We start from the raw sequence: 14,459 nt of genomic DNA on the forward strand, positions 1-14,459 counted from the left end.
GAATTAAGGGCACCTTCCATTTTTATTCCCCAACAAAGCTTCCTTTCCATTAGCTCTTCTCAAAAATATTTCAAATATTTCTGTTGACATTTTTATCATTATATTTGTTTCATCTCCCACCCTCCCCGCTCTGTCCACAGCTTCCTCTGGGTCTTCCCCTGACATTCAGCAGATGGATGCGAATTCATCCAGACTTCTACCGTATACTTGCACAAAGCAATCTTTCCGAGTTGCAAGCACGCCCTGATCTCATTACAAAGGGAACCCGTGTACTGGTTTGTTTACGGGGTTTTGTCTTTTGAGGTTATCTCTTTTCTCATAATCCCATCATATAATCCTATTTTTCCTTCCATAAATCTGCAACATGACCATGAATACTGAACAAATTGTACAATGTACATGTTTTCATAACAGTCGTATGATCGAGAAAAAGTACAATTTGTGGTTTGATATCAGTTGTTTATGATAATTAATTAATTATATGTGATTCCAGTTTCAGGCATGCTTATTAAAATTGCCTTTTATAATTCTTGGGAGGGTTAAACATCTAACCGAGAATAAATTGCGTTGTTTCTCTGGACAGTGATAATTAATTGGCTGTTATTTTGGATCCAGTTGAATAGGAATATAAAGAGATGGATTGATTCATTCTAAATGCCATTCAGTGAGTACCTGAGCCATGACAGTGTATTCAAACGGCAATCTATTAGTCCTGAGTGGGCCATGTCAGATCAAGACTTACAAGATATTCTGTTTGACCCCATGATACACCAAAAAAAAAATTCTTTACTCATCATAGAAACTTACTTCTTGATTGAAAATTACAACCCAATGAGGTTTATCAGATTACTGTAAGTAGAGTATGTGGTTTTGAAAATTTGAACAATCATCGTGTATTGCACATCGAAGTAGAAGGGCACTCGGTAGAGCGCATACCTCCACCACATAACGCCTGATCCACGAGAACATATCAGGCCCAATACATGTTTGAAATATCATGCTATGCAGTACTATATCGTTTTTGGCCCTATCAATGGTGAAGAATCACTTTGAAAAAATTAAATAATTCTCGGATTCAGATCCAGATTCAGATCTTCACCAAAATTTAATCGATTCGGTCTTGTCACACACTCGACCTGTCTACCATGGTTCATCCGAAGCTGTCCACAACTTTCTGAGATATCGTGATATATATAAGTTGAGCCCGATCTGTCCATGATGAAGAATCACTTAAAAAATTCTCGTGGTCAGATCTGGATCAGGATTTACAGAGTATGTGTCATTTTGAATATGCAATCCCACCGTCATGAGCTTTGTGCTGACAGGTGTGAACACCAACAGGCCATACCAAATGTGATCATAATATAATGCCCATATCGATGACATTTTAAGGATTTCAACTACTTGTTAAAGTTTCACTATGAGGTTGAGGGTTACATGACAGACTCTATCTCGAAGCACACAACACCAGGGTCTCCTGTTCATTCAATCATGACGTTGGGCCAAGGAGATAAGGAGACATGATCTGGTAAATTATGTGAACTGCTATTTTACCTAAGTAAATAATACAACCTGTCATCCGTTCTTTATCGGTAGCCTTTGCACTTGCATCTGATCATTTATATTGCCTCGTATCACACAGACGTGCAAGAAGAAATGAAACTAGATATTAGAAGAAAGGTTACAATGACAAATTATGCCGCATGTAATGGGAAATCTGATTGAAAAGATCGCTTTGAGTTTTGGATCAATATTGTCTCGATTGTTTTCCTGATAGAGAAGACCTTGTTCTTCAATCAGACACCAATGTAATTCCATTGATTTATTTTTTTGTTTTTCAAGTTTTATTTTTACGTTGTTTCTTCCTTTTGTTTCAAAGTTTTAAGTAGTTTTGCATAAACACTAAAAGCCATATTACATTTGGAGTTTACCTGTTTCTTGTTCCATCCTGAGCATTTCCATTGTGATGCTTGGATTTACAGGTACAAATCCCGTGCACTTTGTTGATTTGTTTCTTTCTTCTTATATCCTTGTTATCCATGCAAAAACGTTTATTTCTCCAAATGCTTTTGTTACCTCCACCATGGAAGGTGGATGGATGTTTTGTTTTCACCCCTGTCTGTTTGTCTGTGACCAGGATTTTTCAAAAAGTTGTGGATGGATTCTGACAATTTGGAGGACAGGTTGGGTGAGTGGCAAGGATGAACTCATTCGATTTTCTTGAAGATCCGGATTTGGATCCCAATCCGAGAATTTTAAAAGTGATTCTTCACCACTGAGAGATAGGGCCAAAAACAATATATTGCACGACATTTCAACAAGTTTGGGATCGGTTCGGCCAAACTTAGTGAAAAGGTTGGTTTTATAACGAGAACAAATCTATTCAATCTTGTTTCAGGTCGGAATCCAGATCCAGCCGATGAGTGGGATACAAAATGTAAACGGTTCAGCCTGGTGGACGCGTGTGCTCTACTGAGTGCCGTTCTTGTTCTACATGTGGTACACAGTGGTGAACATCAGCATTCGGCACATTTGTGCTCTGATAGTATTTAATTATTCTTCTTTAATATCTGACAGGTTCACAATTTCCCATATTTGATAGCCGATGATGATGATGACTTCAATAATAATAATAATAATCATGTTGACAAATAATGACGATGATTGTTATTTTTATTATTTTGAAGGATTACGAAAAAAGAGAAAAGAGGTAAGAGCGGAAAGGCATCCATGAGGAAAGAGAGGAAGAGGGATAGACAAAGTATCTTGAGAAGGATCAAAATATATCAAAAACCTTCCACATTTTTAAGCTGCGCACGCGAAGCTAATATTGGGGTAAAGTAATGGGTTAATTGCTTTGTCTGTCTGTGTTTACAAGCCTGTCTCTGTGTCCGCCTGTCTGTCTGTGTTTACAAGCATCAGTTTATCAAGGAACAACTTAATTTAAATTGAATGTGAAATTTTGAAGACGAATCAGAACATGAGTCAGAAGACAAGATTCCCGTTTTAACCATTTTGCCTCTGAATTTGTCCCGAACATGCATAATGAGGAGTGAGATGAGATTTTTACTCTCTCTCTCTCTCTCTCTCTCTCTCTCTCTCTCTCTCTCTCTCTCTCTCTCTCTCTCTCTCTCTCTCTCTCTCTCTCTCTCTCTGTCTCTCTGTCTCTGTCTCTGTCTCTGTCTCTGTCTCTGTCTCTGTCTCTGTCTCTGTCTCTGTCTCTGTCTCTGTCTCTGTCTCTCTGTCTCTGTCTCTGTCTCTCTGTCTCTGTCTCTCTGTCTCTGTCTCTCTGTCTCTGTCTCTCTGTCTCTGTCTCTCTGTCTCTGTCTCTCTGTCTCTCTGTCTCTGTCTCTCTGTCTCTGTCTCTGTCTCTCTCTGTCTCTGTCTCTCTCTGTCTCTGTCTCTCTCTGTCTCTGTCTCTCTCTGTCTCTGTCTCTCTCTGTCTCTGTCTCTCTCTCTGTCTCTGTCTCTCTCTCTCTCTGTCTCTGTCTCTCTGTCTCTCTGTCTCTCTGTCTCTCTGTCTCTCTGTCTCTCTGTCTCTCTGTCTCTCTGTCTCTCTCTCTCATTTTAAAATCATTCCAAACAGGAAACTTACTGTTTTTAAGGACTTCAAGAAGGATACAAACAGGCACGAATAACGAATACAATGTGTTAAATAAGGTGGTGTATAAATAAGGGTGATCTAATAGATACTGTGTCAATCTGCAGTTTTTCAGTACTTGGACATGTTAAATAAGGTGGTGTATAAATAACGGTGATGTAATCGACACTGTGTCAATCTGCAGTTTTTCAATACTTGGACATGTAAATAAGGTGGTGTATAAATAAGGGTGATGTAATAGACACTGTGTCAATGTGCAGTTTTTCAGTACTTGGACATGTTAAATAAGGTGGTGTATAAATAAGGGTGATGTAATAGACACTGTGTCAATGTGCAGTTTTTCAGTACTTGGACATGTTAAATAAGGTGGTGTATAAATAAGGGTGATGTAATAGACACTGTGTCAATGTGCAGTTTTTCAGGACTTGGACATGTTAAATAAGGTGGTGTATAAATAAGGGTGATGTAATAGACACTGTGTCAATGTGCAGTTTTTCAGTACTTGGACATGTAAATAAGGTGGTGTATAAATATGGGTGATGTAATAGACACTGTGTCAATGTGCAGTTTTTCAGTACTTGGACATGTTAAATAAGGTGGTGTATAAATAAGGGTGATATAATAGACACTGTGTCAATGTGCAGTTTTTCAGTACTTGGACATGTAAATAAGGTGGTGTATAAATATGGGTGATGTAATAGACACTGTGTCAATGTGCAGTTTTTCAGTACTTGGACATGTTAAATAAGGTGGTATATAAACACTGTTTCAATCGCGCTAAACTTCCGTATTTTTTTTTTCACAAACTTGAAAATCATAATTTTATTCCAGTTGAATTGTATACTTGAACAATGCACGGGGTATCATGTCCCATGAACTTTGTCGTCGGACATGTAATGTGTGAAAGGCTTTTTGGGAGATACTTGAAGGAAGTTTTGCTTGACAAACCGAGGAATGCAAAGGACTTGAAGGACATAATTAGACACATCCTCACTCCAGAACCACGGACATGTTCATAGTAATCGATTAATTACACTTTGGCATAAATGCACAAAATTGTTGAAAGAAAATCTTGTTTCATGTATCTTGAGCCGAGGATATTGGTAATTTGACGTCATGTATGAACTTCGACCTGTTACATATTTCCAGAATGTGCTGTTGAATTGATTTCATATTTCATATTTTGTGTGTAATTTATTTTTGTTAATCTATATATGACTAAAACTCTCTTGTAAATATGTATTTATGTATGTATGTTCCCAAAATACAGCCAAAACGGTACATGATAGCGCAAAAAAATTAGGGCCACCTTACATATCATTCTCCTGCGCTGTGCAGTATCAAGTTTCGTTCAAATCGGGCAACGAAAAAATTATTTAAAAAATCAATTCCCGATTCAGTCAAGTACTCTTCGAGAGAATTTGATCATGCAAACAACCTCAGCGGTATAGTTCGCTGGAGCTATCTTATTTTTTTCTTGAAATAATTTTAAGATCCTCGTGGAGGATCTCTCAGTCTTAAGGCCCGGTCACACCTTGACGTTTTAGCCAACGTATGCTGATTTTTGAATTTTTTTTCTAAAACGCTGGCACACGTTGAATACGTTATGGGTAAGTTTTGATAACATTGAGAGCACGCTGAAAAACACTGCCATACGTCGTTGTACGTTGGCTTTAAACGTTGTACTTTTCGGTTGTCCTCAAATTTTTTCATGCTTGAAATTTCACGACGTATGCCGGCGTATGACTCACACGTTCCGCTACGCTGGCCACAAGTTGTATGCACGGTCTGCGATCGTTCACAGACGTCAACACATGCTACTTGTAAGTTAATCATAAGTTGAGACACGCCGAGGTAATGTTTAGCGTACCCGAAACTTATTTATAACCTATGATTGACGTGTTGTTGGCACGTTACGCGATCGTTGCCACACATCGACAGACGTTACTTTTAAGTTAATCATAGGCTGAGTTCATCAGCCATCAGCAATTCCAATTCCAATTGTCCATCAGCAGCGTCTATTTAAAATAGTCGAGTTTGAGCGTTTTAACACGTTCAGAAGAAACGCTTCAAATTTCCAAACCCCAGCGTCAAAAAACAAAGGCGAGTGACAGCAATTTAAATCGTTCATTGTAAACAATGAAAATAGTTGAGTGGTGCCGTTTAAAAGTCGTTGAGTGTAAAAAAAATCCAATTGTTGAGCGCAAGCGTCTACTTTCAATAGTGGGGTTTGAGCGATTTAAATCGTTGAGTGACAGCCTATGAATAGCAAACTCTACGTCAACGGCAAAGATAAACTGCCGCACGATATGGATAAGTTAGGCTATCGTTGGGCATAGTTTGTGAACGCCGGCTACACGATAATTATTCGTTGGTATATCATATCTATAAGTTATCAAAGCGCTCTATGCACATTATTAGTTCATTGTGCATTTGTCCAACCCGTTATGAATAGACCTAAATCGTAAAAACAAGCTATAGATCATTGTTGAAAAAGCCCCATAAAAAATTAGCCGCGAAGAACTTCGAACAATGGTGAAAAGATGTCTCCTACCCGTGGACACGTGGACGCAAGGACGATCCATCATAACCCACACCCTCCCCCTCACACTCACCTACTACTGCCAACATGAACAAACTACTACTAATACTAATACTAATACTGATACTGATACTGTTACTGCTGACATGGACATCGACTCAAAAATGACTCGAATACACTGTTGGGTTCCCCTTTTATGAGCAGCATTTTTATATACCAATTCCCAAAACCGCTGGGAACACGTCTTTATATGGCAGTTGTAAGCTAGAAACACGTTCATTTTTTTTTTTTTGTCGACCGGAAGACGTCATTGGAATACGTCTACATACGTCGATGTGTGTTGGGACTACGTAAAGAATTGGTTCAAAGCACGTCAAACATAAGTTAGAAATAAGTTTCGCGTAAAAAAGACATTACCGCGACGTGTTTCGACTTATGAGTAGCTTATAAGTAGCGTTTGTGGACGTGTGTAAGCGTCCACATATCGTGTGTAAAACTTATCCTCATCGCATGCGAACGTGTGTCATACGCAGAGTACGTCGTAAAATTTTGAACATGTTTAAAATTTCTTGACGTACTCTACTTACTACGACATATGATAGCGTACTTTAGCGTTCTACTCACGTATACCAAACTTACTCGTACCGTATTTGACGTGCCCCAACGTTTTAGACACATTTTTCTTCGGTCGGCATACACTGGCAAGATCGCCAAGGTGTGACCGCGATGTTGACACTTCCATTTCTACGGCAGTTATGATTCGAATCGTTGTGTGTCAGCCTTTTAATAGGCTACGTCACGACATCGTCGGCGATGCGTGCAACGCGCTATGCCTAAGTTAGACTATCGTTGGGCATCGGTTGTGTAGGCCGACAACAGGTTCAGCATTCATTGGTATAAGTTATCTATAACACAACGAAACGTTCTGTGTCCATTACTAATGCGTTATACATAAGACCAAGTCGCCATGAATACGTCCGAGTCTTTAAAAAAAAACATCAAAAGTTCAACGTAAGGCAGCGTTTTACATACATTTTAATACGTTACCATCGCTGGCTAAAACGTCAAGGTGTGACCGGGCCTTTACTCACGTTGTTGTTCTTGTGGACTTTTTTGTTTCACAGCCTACAGTTTTCATCAAAAATTCCTGAAACTTGGCATCTATATGTAAAAATACCCTGCGCACACAGTAACCATCTCCGATTTTGAAAATTCCTCTGAGAAAAAAAGTTATGATGTCAAAATATCTCCGCTAATGGAAATCGCCTAAAAAATTATCTCCGAAACTCGGCAAGTTTTTTGAATTCTGTTTGAGGGAATCGAACAGGGCATTAGCAAGGATGAATTACCGCACATATGATACATCACTATGACGTCATATCAATTTTTATGACGACATTCCTATTTTTTGACATTTTTTGTTTCACAACCCAGAGTTTTCATTGGATCTTCATGAAACTTACCATGTATATGCAGAAAGCCCACGCGCAGGCAGTAACCATCTCCGATTTTGGAAATTCTTCTGAGAAAAAAAGTTGACGTCATAATATCGCCGCTAATGGAAATCGCCGATACCATTATCTCCGAAACTAGGCAAGCTGTTTGAATTTTGTTTGCGGGAATCAAGCCGGGCGTTAGCACAGATAATTTATCGCAAACCTGATACGTCACAATGACGTCATATTCGTTTTTATGACGTCATCATTAAGAGGACGAGGATCTTAGTTCATTCAAGCTTGTTTTCATCAACTGCTGTCACAACGGGTTCACGGGTCGTCTAGTGAATTATAAAGAGGTTTAGGATGTACAATCAGCATCAGCTGAATACATGTCACTATTATTTCAATCGTTAACATTTTTACAATTTATTGGGTGTAACATGCCCAGTAAGCCACTACACATATAATAAGGTAATTTTTTTTTTGCTGAATTTCCCTTTTTATTAGAGTAAATTCTGTACTTTTCTGAGGTATTTTGAGAGTGAAATCTCCAGTGTGACAGTCAAAAATAATAATAATAAATAAAACCTGACAACATTTTCACACTTAACGCAAGTAATGAGATGATGAGAGTTCATCAGTGTGGTTTATAAGGTGTGAGTACTATTTCATGATGCCATGATGTTTTGCCTTTGTATGCAACATTGGAGATCGAAAGTATTCTAATTGCAGAGACGAAGAGATTCTCCATCAACCCTTCCTGAAAAAAGTACAAACATGGAGCTGTCATTGTGATGGCAAACTAATAGCATTCACGGCATCGGAATGTAATCCCACTCGTACCTTTTCAGTTCCATGCCGCAAACAAATCAACTTTTCCACCCACTTCAGAATGCAATTGTGTGAGAGGAATCTACAAGCAGAACTCTTGGATGTAAAATAAATATGCCGACACAATGTTTGACAGCAGATGCTGCAGTGTGCGCAGTTGTCTTGCATAGTCAGGCGACACATGGTAGAGATCAGTACATGTCATCACTCGGTACCACCACCCAAAAGGGGAAGTGCGCAATAAACACAAGGATTTTTCACAAGTTTCTATTAACACCAGAGATGTGGTGAAAATGCAATATCATGTAAGACTGAAGAAGGAAGAAAGTACAGGAGTGACATCTTCAGTTCTATATTGGGTTGACATGCTGAACCACCCTCGTGCAGTATGTTTGCCATTTGCCTTCTGAAAATAAATTCGACCGGATTCAACTTTTCAGTATAATTTATAATGCCAAAGAATCCTTCAGTCTCCCAACACAAAATCATTCCTTATTTTTCGTGAAAGATGCAAATTATTGGTTTCCTGAAACTTTCCGACGATCTCTACTTCGAATATTTTTATGACGCATGGATGTGGAAGCTTTCAGCCAATTGCACAAATTTTCATTTTTTTCTGATATCATTTAAGTCTTTTAATTTTGTCTTCTACAAATAACCTTTTACAGCATCTAAAATAAGAGATCGTCAGAACGTAGCATGTACCATTTAAACGAAGCATCGTTTTCTCACCGCCATCTTAGAAACGATGTACATTATACGATTATCATGTTCTGCAAGTTAACTCGATTGCTGTACTAACCAAGAACTTTGCAGGTTAGTGACAGTCACGTTTCTCTGGACATCATGAGTACACGTCGAGACATGAAGGTTGCTAACTTTCGCCGTGCTCCAAATCAGCCCGTCTACGGCATGGCTCAGCCCGACTCTGAGGTGGGCCAACTGGGTGACCGGTATGGAAGTTACTCTTGCATAGTCCTCTTAAAATACTCTGTGCACACAAAATGTACAAAACATGGGCCATTTTCCATCTTAAATGAACATATTTTTTCTGAAATATATGATTTTTATTGTGGAGGGGTTGACTTACCAGTTTGCTGTGATGTTAAACAGCAATTTCTGTCCAAAGATGTAATTAATTGTTTTTATTTGGTGAGATTAGAAGAGTTTGTCTGATATATCTCCACAAAATCGACAAGTACATCATGTAAGAATTATTTTATTCAGTTGATGGTTTTATAGCTGCCTCGACAGAGATGATCTTTAGGTTTGACTTTGGAGAGATCGTTCGGTGGGGTTGAGTGAATTGAGGAGATTGCCGATACGTTTTTCCCAACTTTTCCTTAAGTCTGCAATATGCACACAAATGGTATATTTATGTATTTCTCACCATAATATTTATTACATAAATATATTCATGATCACCTTTGGTGGTGGAGGTAGATGTAGGTAATGTTTACACCCCTGTTTGTCTGTCATCGGTCTGTTTGTTTGTTTGTCTGTGAACAGGATATCTCAAAAAGTTTTGGATGGATTCGGACGAAACTTGATGGACAGGTTGGGTGTGTGACGATGATTAATTGATTCGATTTTGGTTGAGGTCCAGATGTAGGTCCGGCCTATCAGTGGGATACAAAACGTAAACTGTTCAGCCTGGTAGAGAGAAGTGCTCGACCGGATGCCGTTCCAGTTTACTAATTTAATTGCCTGATGCTTTCTGTTCTTTTACCACAGACTAAACTGCTGCAAAGATCGGTTATAATTTTGTCTGGAGTGTCTTATTTCTCATAGTGGGTGTTCTGAAAAGGCTTGAACAACTTTGGTTGTTTATATTGTTATGATTGTGGGGGTAGATGAAGGAATCCAATTGGGAATATAGCATTGTGTAGAGTTGCTTGGTCCATGGACGTGTAGGAGGCATGTCAATGTGAGTAAGTAGGGAACCTGTGAGTTTATGTGTTGCGTGTCACCACACGAGGGGTGGTGCAGTGTTAATTAGTCTAGGGAGTAAGAATAAGTTCCCCAGTATGCGATTGCCCTCTGTGACTTTTCCCTATATCTTTATAACCAAAACCATAAAGATGAATAAGCAAATGTGCCAGTGGGCAGAAAGCTCTGCCTTCAAAGGTTGACAACAAGCGAAGTCACGCCCCTGAAGGATGAGTGATGGGCGTGATGTCAGAAGCCCCGCCTTCCCTGGTTTGGTGTGAGCAGGCAATGCTCCGGAGGTGGAGGATATAGATCGGCGTGATCGGAGTCAAAGGAAGAGTGGTTGTGCATTTTAAGAGGAAGGAGTTGGCTTGCGCATTTTTGTAGAGCCGTGATCAGAGTGGAGGCACGAGGCGCATTGTTTGGAGAGGCGAGAGCAGAAGTTGAGTTCACGCCGAGGAGGATGACATGACCATTGAATTTGTGTTGAGGTGATTTGGCTCACATGGTGAAGTAAGACACTGGCCTTTTTTTGCTCTTGGTCGGGGCAGTGAGCACGATCAGAGCACATAAAGCCATTACACTGGGGCTTTGAGCCTTGATGTGGAGTGCCGTTCGCGGATTGCCTTGAGTGTGTTCGTACCACTACGAGAGAAGCGCCTCGATTCCAGTTCCACAAGGATCAGCTCTGGACCAAGCATAGTGCAGGAATAGTTAAAAGGGAAGGTTTTTCTTTTCATTTTGTGTCCTCTTTGTCTGTATTTGAGTCTTTGTGAGAGGCCCTTCAACCGTAGGATCTATTTACTTTTTTATTATCATTACCTTTTGAATTATTGTCCGTTGTAAACATTCATATATTTTCATTAAATGTATTCATTGTAAGAAAATGTAGCTGTGTGCTGTCCTGGTGCAGCGCCCCTGTACTATGCCCCTCCTGGGTGGATTGCCTCGCCGCCATTATGCCCCATTAATGCATGCGCATTAATCTCTGAGTCTTGGTTGTAGCCTTCAAGGGAAAAGCTTTGCCATCCGTCCAGGTAGGGTTAAAACCCCCCAGACACGACAACTGCTGTCAGGAGTGTGGAATTTGAATCCTGGCTCCGACAACTGGTGTTGTAGCGGAATTTTTCGAGCCCCCCCTCCCACCACCATGCCATTTGGCTTCAGGGTGGGATCGTAGAATCCATCACAATGATCAATAACTGCTGTCAGGAGTGTGGGATTCGAACCCGGGCTTTGATAACTGGTAACGGGGCGGGATTTTTCGAGCCTCCACCACACCATTTGGCATCGGGGTGGGATTTTAGAATGTATTGGGTCATATTTGGTCCTGGGGAGCGAGCAAAAGCTTTAAAGAAAAAAAATCAAAAAGAATTGGGAATCTAAATTGTTAAACGATCAGCTCTCTATCCTCGAGGGAGAGGGAGTTGTAATCGAGGTACAAATTGTATAGTTAATTGGTGTTGGGAGAAAAGAATGCTTGGAAAGCTAAATAAATAATTTTCTTCTGAAGGAGATTCAACGCGCGCGCAAAAAGGCGATGAGCATGAAATGTCGATGATTATACTCGATAGTGATCCTTTGGAAGGAAGTGAGTCCGGGAGAGAGTTGAGTGATAATTATGAGAGGACGGGAATCTCCCCGTCTCAAGCGTCGGCCCCCCCTTCCCCCACGCTGTTGGAAAATGAGACGCAAGGAGCGGCGGCGATGTACAACCAAGACTTGTTTCATTTATTAATATAAAAAAAATGAATGAACAAAGGAATGAACAAATGAACATTTGGAGGTCAATGTTGAAATGTGATTTGACCGAGAAAGATCATGGCCGATAGCGAGACCCAGGCGATTGAATGACTGAACTTCCTCAAGAGGATTATTAAGAAAGTAGATATGAGGGTTTATCAGATGGTGCTTTAGGAGAGAGATTGTGAGAGGGTGAGATTTGTGAGGACTGAGAGACATATTCCAAGTGTTTGACCAGATGGTGATTTTGTGAAAAGTGGGGAAAGGCTGCAGCCTTCCTGTCTAAAGGATGGGGGATGTCACAGCAGAGGGTGGAATCATCAGCAAATAGATAAAGAGGATTTTGCAGAGAGTCAGAGAGATCGTTGATGAAGATCAGGAATGGGACTGGGCCCAGAACACTGCCTTGGGGAACTCGAGCCTTGGCAGGGAGAGGAGATGAAAGGATTCTGTTGAGATCCACATGTTGGCTGCGATAGTAGAGGAAGTCAGTAAGCCAAGTGCGTTGTTGGCTTTGGATGCCATCGGAGTTTAGAGATTTCGGCAGGATGCCAGAATGATTCAAAAGCACGAGATATGTCCATAGAGACGGCTCTCATCTCATGTCTGAAATTGAGGCTTTACATCTATTGTTGTGTGAGTGAGAGCAGCATGTGCAAGTTGGAGTGACTCATTGTTAAACCAAATTGTTGATCCAAGATGAAGTTCTTGGAGAAAAGGAAGGATTTCATGATGCGATGATGGATTCCATGACTTTGCTGATGATTGGAAGTAAGCTGATGGGTCTGCAGTTGAGGGGATCCATTTGTGCACCTTTTTTACTAAGTGCAGTGATGATGACAGATTTCCAAGTGGATGGAAGATTACCAAGTGCAAATGACAGGGTGAAAATGGCAGAGAGAGGACGTGCAATAGCAGCAGAGCAGGTTTGTGGGACATGTGAGCTGATGCCATCCGGTCCATTAGCAAAGTCAGAGTCGAGGGTTGAAAGAACTTTCTCCACATTCTCAGGTGCAAAAAAAAAAGAGTCCAGGTGCATTTGGCTATGACGGGGAAGGACAGGTACCAAGAATGAGGGGTTGGGGACACAGGATTTTGAAGCAAACACAGAATTGAGGCATTCAGCCTTCTCATGAGCGGAGTCAGCTATGATGCCATTTGTAGAGAGGGAAGGGGTGGAAGGGGAGCATACACACCAGAGACATACTTTCCAAGGTACTAGAGGAGGGAGATAAGTTTGAAAGTATATTCTTGACATTGGACAGATATTGTTTTCTGGCTCCCCTGAGAGTGAGCACACACTTTTTACGGACTTTTTGGAATGCACTGAGATTGCCGTCGGTCGGATTTGCCTTTCAGGAAGAGAACACAAGTTGTTTCAGAGTAAGTGCCTCACCGCAGGATTCAGTGTACCTTGGGCAGGAGAAGGGAAGGATAAGTGAAGAAGAGATTGGATGAATCTGTGCATGAGAGAGCACAGGATTCCGTGGAAGAACTTCCCAGGCTGACTTATGATCAGGGGCCCCGAAGAGAGGTGGCTGCTGGCAATCCCTGCCAATCTGCCTGAGTGAACTACCAGACTCACTGGCACTGAGGCAGCTCTCTGAGAATATCCAGTTTGATAAGCTTGAAATGGAGGGCTTGGCAGCTGTTGCAGATGGAGGAAGAGAGAATGACAAAGAAAGGGCAAAGTAGGAAGAAAAGAGGTAGACCTCAGTAGGGAAGTTTGTGTTTGGAGACTTGTCAGTAAAGGTGGGTGTGGTGGGAGAGTTTCTACAACTTATTTTCAATGGAAAAAATAATTAATCAACTCGACTTTCATTTAGAGACCCATTTGGTTTCTTACTTTTTTTTTAAAATCTGAATTGCTTTTTTTTTCTCGCGGCCAAAGCTGATGCATACGGAAGAGCAAAACAACAGAAGGTGCCGTTTTAACAAAGTAACCATTGGGTGGAGGGAACAAATATGCAAAAACACAGAAAAAGAAAAACGCAACGGTACATGAAGGTATGATGCAAGAGAGAAAAATGACACATAATTATCCACAGACACTAATTATGCAGAGGGATGTCTTCCATTAATGAGGAATAAAATAACTTCTAAAAATATTTTTTCACACTGAAGAGGTAAATTAAATGCTTGAAAAGTCAATTTGTAAAACAGTCTCGGTATTACCAGCACTGATTCCATGATTGTCCCTCTTTGGTGGTACAGGGCCTGACCCATCTACTGCGCTACCTGAGTGAAACACCTCGCGCATTTCCCGTCGTGCTTTGGGTGAACTTGCGAGATCAAATCGTGCTCGAGGTTGATGGACATACTTTCTCACCCCGTGAGTCGGAAGAACCAGACAGACCCCTTCACATTCCTGTGA

At 40.6% G+C, this 14,459-nt stretch overlaps 1 protein-coding gene across 6 annotated transcripts in view; it reads left to right on the plus strand.

Moving 5' to 3' along the window:
* PALD1 (phosphatase domain containing paladin 1) overlaps positions 1–14,459 on the plus strand; it is a 175,744-nt gene that overhangs the window by 125,180 nt on the left and 36,105 nt on the right. For all 6 annotated transcript variants that reach the window (XR_015058752.1, XR_015058751.1, XM_085883512.1 and 3 more), the window contains 3 exons: positions 141–275; positions 9,230–9,346; positions 14,300–14,459. The exon at positions 14,300–14,459 is cut by the window's right edge and continues 20 nt beyond it. Coding sequence is in view for 4 of the 6 variants with exons in the window: in XM_085883512.1 (XP_085739638.1) it covers positions 141–275; positions 9,230–9,346; positions 14,300–14,459 (412 nt within the window). In the remaining 2 variants the exon portion in view is untranslated. The remainder of the gene's footprint in view (positions 1–140; positions 276–9,229; positions 9,347–14,299) is intronic.

Source organism: Eptatretus burgeri, chromosome 5 (genome assembly GCF_056783735.1).
Source record: "Eptatretus burgeri isolate ZD-2024b chromosome 5, Ebu_testis_v1, whole genome shotgun sequence".
NCBI classification, from domain to species: domain Eukaryota; kingdom Metazoa; phylum Chordata; class Myxini; order Myxiniformes; family Myxinidae; genus Eptatretus; species Eptatretus burgeri.